Source organism: Podarcis filfolensis (assembly GCF_964270895.1).
Source record: "Podarcis filfolensis genome assembly, chromosome: 8".
Lineage (NCBI taxonomy): Eukaryota > Metazoa > Chordata > Lepidosauria > Squamata > Lacertidae > Podarcis > Podarcis filfolensis.
The window spans coordinates 69702136-69711256 of NC_139611.1; the positions used below are offsets into that span (position 1 = coordinate 69702136).

General features: G+C 43.7%; 2 protein-coding genes and 1 long non-coding RNA gene across 11 annotated transcripts in view; 2 read left to right on the forward strand and 1 right to left on the reverse strand.

The window, feature by feature from the left end:
- The window catches only part of SCMH1 (Scm polycomb group protein homolog 1), a 43022-nt gene extending 40610 nt beyond the window's left edge, over positions 1 to 2412 (forward strand). For all 8 annotated transcript variants that reach the window (XM_083627196.1, XM_083627194.1, XM_083627195.1 and 5 more), the window contains one exon: positions 400 to 2412. In XM_083627196.1, the coding sequence (XP_083483322.1) occupies positions 400 to 525 (126 nt within the window). In that variant the 3' untranslated portion in view covers positions 526 to 2412. The remainder of the gene's footprint in view (positions 1 to 399) is intronic.
- LOC310769239 overlaps positions 1 to 9121 on the reverse strand; it is a 526120-nt gene that overhangs the window by 478985 nt on the left and 38014 nt on the right. The gene's annotated exons all lie outside the window — the stretch shown is intronic.
- SLFNL1 (schlafen like 1) lies at positions 3224 to 8985 on the forward strand. Of its 2 annotated transcripts, none has more exons than XM_083627579.1 (4): positions 3224 to 3356; positions 3952 to 4657; positions 7009 to 7627; positions 8756 to 8985. In XM_083627579.1, the coding sequence occupies exons 2-4, from the start codon at positions 4205 to 4207 to the stop codon at positions 8968 to 8970; spliced, it is 1287 nt and encodes a 428-aa protein (XP_083483705.1). In that variant the 5' UTR covers positions 3224 to 3356; positions 3952 to 4204; the 3' UTR covers positions 8971 to 8985. The 2 variants fall into 2 exon arrangements, with proteins under 2 accessions (XP_083483705.1, XP_083483706.1); XM_083627580.1 differs by having other exon boundaries at positions 7009 to 7680; positions 8756 to 8950.

Below are 9121 nucleotides of genomic sequence, written 5' to 3' on the forward strand. Positions count from 1 at the left end.
TGCAGGAGTGGGGAATGTGTGGCCCTCCAGAAGTTGTTGGACTCCATTCCCTCAGCCATGATGACCACTGCTCAGGGATGATGGGAGTTGTAGTCCAGTAACATCTGGCGGGCCACACATTCCCCAGGCCTGCTTTAAAGGTTGTACAGCTGAGATTTTGGTATGTGCAGCTTGTTATGCCATAGTGCCTTACAGCTTTGAAAAAGCAGGGCCTGGAACAAGTTCCGTCTTCTATACAAGTAACATTGAAAAGTCCACCAGCCCAGCCATAGCGTTATCTCAAACTAGTGCTAGCCCCGCCCGTCTCTTTAAAGTTTTGCTTCTGGCCATGTTGAGGCATTATCTTGCTGTGAGAGGCTTGGCCAGACAAATGTGGTTCTCTCTGTTCTGTGTTTCCAGGAGATTGACGGCAAGGCCTTGCTCTTGTTGCGCAGCGATATGATGATGAAGTACATGGGCTTGAAGCTTGGGCCAGCACTGAAACTCACCTACCACATTGACAGGTTAAAGCAGGGCAAGTTCTGAGAATGAATCCTCCTGGTGCAGTCTTGGCCAAAGTGGCGCTCTCAACTCCCCACGCAGGCAGGTATGCGTGCCTACATTCCTTGCCCGACACATCTCAGCACTATGAGGACACCTTCGCCAGCAGACAGGAGGTGGTTTCCTGGAGGAAGACCCTGGGCACCCCATCAATCAAATGAGACTTGGCTTGTTGGTACAAAGGGATGAATGCTTCCTCTATTTTCTGCTGATGGCGTTTTGGGACCGCAGTCCAACTTGTAAGGAAGAATATGCTTCTCCCTGTGTGTGTATGTGTGTGGCACTCTGGCAGAGCCACACTCATGTCGATATGGTTGTTTTGGCCCTTCTTACTTTTCAGATGCCCTGCCTTCTTTTGCTGCCCTCCTCAAGAATCCCCTTCATGCCTTATGAAGAGTACGGTTTGGACTCGAAAGTTGGCAGTGCCAGGCGGTGTTCCCTTTTTCTGTGCCATACAGGACAGATTGACTGCGAGAATCCAGCTCTGGCATGTGACAAGCAGCTGCTGCTAACCAGATTGTTTACTCCCTTGGGTGGCAAGGGTGGGTGGGTAAGGCAGAGGACACGCCACCCTGCCATCTCTTCACTTGGTGCTGTTACAGCCTTTTCCTCCATGGAGGTCTCAAGCTAGCAGTTTTACTGAGTTGCAGGCATGTGGGCAGAAAGCTCTAATATTTATTTGGAACAAGGAGGAGAAGGTGATCGTGGTAGGGCACAGCAGTGGGTCTGTGTTGATATCGCCATGCAGCTCTCTTAAGTGAGCTGGGAAGAATGGAGAGGGAGGAAAACGTAGGTTCCCTTACCCTAGTGTCGCAGGGCACACAGCTGAACAACTCAAGCTCCCCCCCCCCCCCGATCCTGAAATGTTTTTTCTACTTGCTATGGGAATAGCAACTGTTTTAACCTTTTTCCTGAAGAATCAAATGTTTCTTATTCCACAACGGTACCGTTCAACTTACCCCTCCAGTCTGTCAGAGCTGTTCAGTTGTAGCTACCTGACCAAGTGTGTGGGATAGCAGATGGATGGGAAACAGGTATATTTAGATGGTTTGTCCTTCCCAAACTCAAATTGGGAACATGAATTGTTTTGTTTGTATGTATTCTGAAAAACGTTTTAATGTATTTATTTTTTATGGCACTTGGGCAGTGGCCTGCGTTGTCTCATAGTAGAGGGCTTTTTTTTTTGCTGCTGGCCAATGAGAATGGGAAAAGAAGGTGGTTAAGCTGGTGCCCCAAAGCTCTGCCCCTCTCCAGGTCCTAGACTGAAACCTCCTTTGCTTTGAGAAAGCAAAGTAGTGTGTGTTTCCTTTCCTCCACTTTCTGGAGAGTAGCCTTAGCAACTTACCCTTTGGGATGAGGACAAATGGACCTTGAGATTCAGTTGTGCTTGGCTGTTTCCTGCCCTACAGTAATAAAGTGAGGAAGGGCAGCTTTAAGGTGCATCTCCTTGTAGGCACTTCTCTCTTCCTAACTTGCTACCCTTCCAGTGGATGCCAGGCTCTTGCGGAAGAGTGATTTCAGACTAGCCCAGAAGGAGAAATTAGAGACAACCTAAATTGATAATGCAAAAAATAAAAAACCCCAAGCAATGAAAATTCATAGGCAATAAGCCACTTCTAGGAAGGAGCCAGAGCTCACTGCAGTGCAATGGGGTATTAGTGTGACTCGGCCGATATTTTGGGTTGTCTGGTGTAGCTCTCTTTGGTGGGAGGGGGGTGGTTACCTCTGTCTGCCATCACTGCCTGGCTGCAGAATACCATTTCTGTGAGCACTGCCTGCTGCAGGTAACGGGGGGCAAGGGGCTGCCAATATTCTTTTCTGCACTTATTCTGTTGATTTTGTTTATAAATAAAAGAGTGGGGGGAAATAGGATAGGTGGAGCTGTGCTGTGATTCTCCGCTGATTGATTACATGAACAACTTAAGACACTGCAAAAGAGTGGGGCCAGGGATTCATCCATCCTAAATCAGTACTGGGTCTCTAGGCTTATCAGGAAAAGCTGAGAGAAACATCATTCCATCCCCACGCCCTTAACAACAGAGTCTGAGTTGGAGGCAGTAGAGACCACTACCAAGTTTTCCACTTGCAACCCTGTTTTTCTCATTCCCTACAAGAGAATCTTCCATTTACACGTTAAATGCATTTAAATATGATCTAGCACAACTGAAATGCATACAAAGGTAATGGTTAAGGTAACTCGTACCTTTTGTATGTATGGTAGGCAGCTTTCCAGCCATGCAAAACTCGAAAGGAGATTTCTGCACATGCATTGTTCAATTTTCAATCCAGGTAAAACCAAAAGCATTTATATCACTATTCAGTGACACATTCCAGCTGGGCAAAAACACTCAAGGAGGCCATGGATCATGAAAAGGTGTGACCTGGGGAGAGTGTCAAGGACCAGTGGGAACAGACTGGAGTGCTGCATTTAACCCCTAAGACTTGGGTTCCCTACCACTGACACACCCTCAGTTGCTGCAGTCTGGGCATTTGCTCCCTGCAATTCTAATGCCTTCCTATTGCTGGTATCTTGAAACCTTGCTGTGGTATTTAAGCTTCAAATTGGAAGCAGTTGTGTCCATCTTCCTTTAGGTGAGCAAGTACTGCTTGTCGATAGGCCTCCTCCTTCATTGTGGGATCCAACTGAACACAGGTTAGAACTGTAAGTAGCAAGGGCATCTATGACCTCACAATTTAAGCTCTATTAAAGAGACTCGGAGGGGACAGGCCAAAGAAGGGCCTACCTGGAAGCAGCAGGGCTTCTGAACAACAACAAAAACCTGTTCAGTCCAGCATGAGCACCACCTCCTTCCATGGTAACTTGATTTTTGCTGCAGAGGGTAGGGAAATAGAAGTTATCCTTGGGCAAAAAATTAACTCTGGCAGACGTTTATAAATGGGTAGAGAGAATGTTCTGCCTCTCATACATTGCTAGAACTTAGTATCCAATCAGGCTAATTTGCAATCAGTAGGGATAATTCTCAACATCATTTATACTGAAAGATACTGTAATGGCCACTTGCTGGGGTGGCTTTTTCAAAAGGATTAGCCATTGATGGGCACAGACCTTGTCTCCATAAATATTAGCCACTGTAGGTAAATAAAACCTCTTGGTACAGGAGCAGCATGCAGCCAGGGACCACATGCTGAAGATTAATAATGGCACCTGCTCTTGTGAGCTTCTAAGTGCATCTTCTGGCCACTTTTGGAATTAGAGTGCTGGGATATATGAACCTTGGGTTGAACCCAGCAAGGCAATTATGTTCTTAAGTCTCATTGACCTACTCTATATAAAAGAGAGGGCCAAGGAAAAGCAACCGCCTACTGGCAGATTGCAATCCTTGCCTCCAGATGACATAGTGACTGCTAGAAGCAAAATTCAAGTTTATTGTGGGTTCTTTTCCCCCGTAGGCTTTGAAACCATGCCAAGGCCTTTTCCGCCACAGTTCCTGTAGCTCCCTGTTTCTTCATCGACCACAGAAACAAGCCAGAAACTAGTGACCATACATCAGTCATGTGCTAAGTAATAAGAGTAAGTTCAGCATAGAATTAGCAAGGCAGTCTGGCCTCCTGTACACCAGCCAGCTATACCCCAATGAGGAATAAGAGCAACTACCATCAATTCTGCTTCTAGAATTTTTCAGACCATTTTTTAGGTCTGCAAATGGAAGCAACAACCATTCCAGAGATCATAGTAGAATGTGCATTACCAGTTGACAACGTTGACCAGGCCACAGAGCAGTCTTTGATAGAGGCGAAAGCTGAGGAGGAGGTAGAAGATGATGAAGATTCTGGGCAGGCACGTCCCTATGTTCTCTACGTTGGCAACCTGAACCCCAAGTATTCCCGCGAAGTTCTCTGCAGCATGCTCAAGGACATCTTGGGCATGGCTAGCGTCACCCTCCAGAGACACAACATCGAAGTGGTAAAGAAACGCAGGCAAGCCTATGCCTTTGTCCAGGTAGCCACAGACTCCAGCTTGGAGCATGTCATAAAGCAGCTGCTACTTGCCTCTGAGACAGAGTCGGAGCTTACCAAGGAGCTGGTGAAGAAAGGGAAGAATCTCATCGTGGGACATGGCAAGACGTTTGCATTTCATGCCAAAGGTAACAGAGAGGTAAGACTCCAGCAATGGGAACACTGAAAGAAAATAATAATAATAATAATTTATACCCCGCCCGTCCGGCTGGGTTTCCTACAAAAGAGAATATTCATTAGACCTTCAGAGTACTGTACATTACATTTCTCGATACTGATCCAAGCAGTGAAAGGAAATAAATTAATCACCTACATTCCTGCCCCCATTTTTTTGATAGTTTCTGTAGTCAAACATCTAAGGCAAACACCCCAGATTTCACTTTCAAACTTCCAATGACTGTTTAATAATCACCCAGGTCAACTTGTTTCGTTACTAGATACACGTATTTCCTCTAGCTCTTTTTTTTTTTAAATAATATTTATTAAAGTTTTAAGGGGTACAAAAAGAAAAAGTAAAAAACATCATTTTAAACAAAAAACAATACAACACATCACAGTAGATAAAGAAAAAAGGAAAAAATACAAAGGGAAAAAAAAGAAAAGTAAAATCCATTAAACAATAAAGAAAAAACAAAGAAAAATACAACAAATCTTCCCATTACTTATCTTTCATTAGCTTATTTCCTTGACCACCTCACACCTCCCTTTTTTGTATTCTAGATCGATTATCTATTTCAGCAAATCCTTTCCATCTTTTCAAATTTTAGTCCTGTAATTTATCTTAGTATAATGTAGCTTTACTTTCCCTCCTTTCACCAATTAACAGTCAGTTTTTCCCAAATCCTTTATATCCTTCCTGCTAAAGTCACATAACATCATTCCAACATCCTTCTAACATTCATTAATTTTACAATGTTTCTGTAAATAGTCTTTAAATTTCTTCCAATCTTCCTCCACCGACTCTTCTCCCTGGTCTCGGATTCTGCCAGTCATTTCTGCCAGTTCCATGTAGTCCATCACCTTCATCTGCCATTCTTCCCGGGTGGGTAAATCTTGTGTCTTCCAGTACTTTGCAATAAGTATTCTTGCTGCTGTTGTGGCATACATAAAGTTCTGTCCTTCTTTGGCACCAATTGGCCGACCATGCCCATGAGAAAGGCCTCTGGTTTCTTCAGAAAGGTATATTTAAATACCTTTTTCATTTCATTATAGATCATCTCCCAGAAAGTCTTAATCCTTGGGCATGTCCACCAAAGGTGAAAGAATGTACCTTCGGTCTCTTTACATTTCCAACATTTGTTATTGGGCAAATGATAGATTTTTGCAAGCTTGACTGGTGTCATGTACCACCTGTATATCATTTTCATTATATTCTCTCTTAAGGCATTGCATGTCGTGAACTTCATACCTGTGGTTCATAACTGTTCCCAGTCAGCCATCATAATATTATGTCCAACATCTTGTACCCATTTTATCATAGCAGATTTCACCGTTTCATCCTGAGTGTTCCATTTCAACAGCAAGTTATACATTCTTGACAAATTCTTAATTTTAGGATCTAGCAGTTCTGTTTCCAATTTTGATTTTTCCACCTGGAAGCCAATTTTTTTATCCAAGTTATATGCCTCCATTATCTGGTAATAATGAAGCCAATCTCGCACTCTATTTTTTAATTTTTCAAAACTCTGCAGTTTTAATCTGTCTCCCTCTTGTTCCAAAATTTCCCAATATTTTGGCCATTTAGCCTCCATATTGAGCTTTTTCTGAGCCTTCGCTTCCATTGGCGACAACCACCTTGGGGTTTTATTTTCAAGCAAGTCCTTATATCTTATCCAAACATTAAACAGTGCTTTTCTGACAATATGGTTTTTAAACGCTTTATGTGCTTTGACCTTATCATACCACAAATATGCATGCCGTCCAAAAACATTGTTGAAGCCTTCTAAATCCAGCACGTCAGTGTTCTCAAGAAGCATCCATTCTCTCAGCCAGCAAAAAGCAGCTGATTCATAATAAAGTTTTAAGTCTGGCAGGGCAAATCCACCTCTTTCTTTAGCATCAGTTAATATCTTGAATTTTATTCAAGGCTTCTTGCCCTGCCAGACAAATCTAGAAATATCTCTCTGCCACTTCTTGAAACACTCCATTTTATCCAAAATTTGCAATGTTTGAAACAAAAACAGCATCCTTGGCAATACATTCATTTTTATCGCAGCAATTCGACCTAACATTTCCTCTAGCTCAGCCACTACCAGAGTCAGACCGTATTGCCTCCTTTTGCATGTCTCAGATGATGAGTTAGGTCTAACTCCCAGCATCAGTGTGAGACAGGAAGGGAGAGGGTTGTTAAAGGGGTTTGTATGTTATAGCCATGATCTAAATGGCTTCCTAGTTTAAATGTTACCTCCCCCCACCCCCAAAGAATTGTATTTGCTATAGCCCATCTCCATGGGATTTGCCCTTACCTGTTTTCCCTTGTCATGTCTGCAGAGTGACTCTGTTGGCAGCAGCTCAGAAACTTTTCTGGGAGGGCAAGGGTATGAGAGAAGCAGGAAGTTGATTCTAAACGAACACCATCTCAGCCGCATCAGAAAGTTTCCTCAATACTCCTGTATGGCAGAACGGCCGGAGGCCTTTCTGAGCGGCACCCGCTCAGACAGTGCCATTGTCCAGAGAGCGATCGTAGGGAAAGAGTGCCTATTCTATGGAGCTTCCATGGGCAGCGAAACCCGGAACGTGGAATTCAAACGTGGAAGTGGGGAATATCTGGCAGGTACCCTAAAACATCATGTGCGGAAGTATATGTGTGCATTTCTCAACAGTGAAGGTGGCAGCCTTTTTGTGGGGGTTGAGGATAACGGCATGGTACGTGGAGTCAGGTGTGACCACAAAGATGAAGACAGGATCCGGCTGCTCATAGATGCTCTTTTGAAAGGCTTCAAACCGCAGGTTTTCCCATCGGACTACACACTGAGCTTCATCCCAGTTATCAAAGCCGAAGACACTGGCATCTTCCTGAAAGTTATTCGACTAAGTGTTCATCCTCCAAAGCAGAACAAGCCTCTCCTTTATGAAACAGACCAAGGGGAAGTATACATGCGACGAGAAGGTAGTATTCAGGGCCCCCTTACTGGTAGCGCCATTCAAGAGTGGTGCCGGCAGGTAATTTTCAGTTTTTGCACAGCCTAGCAGGATTGAAATCTACTGGTCTATCTCCAAGTGATATGCAAGGCTTCCCCAATTGTTTTAACAATTGTTACCATTGTTAAATGGGGGAAGGGCCATAGCTCAGTGATAATCATTTGCCTTGCATGCACGCTTAACTCCTGACATCTCCCCTGCCTGCAACCCTGAAGAGCAGCTACCAGCCAGTGTAGAGAATACTGAGGGGTGAACCAATGGTCTGATTCAGTATAGAGCACTTTCCTTGTGTTCTGCAACAAAAATGCTTTCTCCCCCCCCCCACCCCTTTCTCAATTAGGCTGCTGAAATGAAAGGCAGAGAGGAAATCCCTAAGTGGATTTTTGTGTGTCACTTTGGGTCTGGATTTCGATACGTGGCAGCAGTGGGGGAGTTTTTATTTTGTCAAAATTATTTGCAACGTGGCTCAATAGGCGTAGGGAAAGTTTAGCTACAGACAGGCACCTTCACTGCTTTCTTCAGAAAATGTTACACTGGAGCTAGGGAAGAATAAGAACTAACCGACTTGTGAACTGCCCTGAGGCTATAGGGCGGTATATAAATTTAATAATAAATAATAATGACCTTTAAAACATTTAAGACCAAATTACTTTCCATTGGTTATCAGTGAGGAAGTGGACCTTGTTGTAAAAATAATGCCTCAAAATATGGATTCTATTAGGGAAAAAATTATAAAACCTTTTGATCAGCTTCCCATTTCGTTCTAGCCCAAAAAAGCACTATTGACTAATTCTATCCCTGGTGGACTGACAATTGTGGCAGCCATAGCAGGCAGATGCAATAAATCACATTATCTGCTGTCTTTGGCCTTCAATTGCTATTCTTTGCTTGATGATGCACACCGTAGCTATCACTTACTGCTGCATTTGAACCAAGCCAAACAGCCTGGCCTGAAATACATACTGCCAATTCCCTCAAATCTATTTGCCCTTCTAGCAAAACTCACTGCCAGAGATCAATTTTGGACAAAAAGGTAATTTGGCAGCAGCTGCAAATATCTGAAAGGAAATAACACCTGCTTTTTATAAATCTCCAGAAATGGACAGAGGAGATCAAGAAGTTGGAGGTGAAAGTAGAGAGCTTGCTGAAGGAGAAGGAAGCCTTCCAACAACAAAATACCAGCAATGCTACCTGCTGTTTTTTCAGGTGACAGCTAAACACCACCACAAGCCAACCAGTTACAAAACCTGCACACAAAGGAAATGTAGCCCAATAAAGAGCTTGCGTCTAACAGGTTTCTTGTATTTGTAGGTGGTTTGCAGGAAGAATTCTGGAGCCATGACTGGGCCTTATTCCTAAGTTGGGTACCTTCTTCAAGGCTACTGGAGAGCATTATTCTCCCTTGGCATCAAGACAGCACATTAACATTTTAACTCTGAATGGCACCACTGGATTTTGCTTC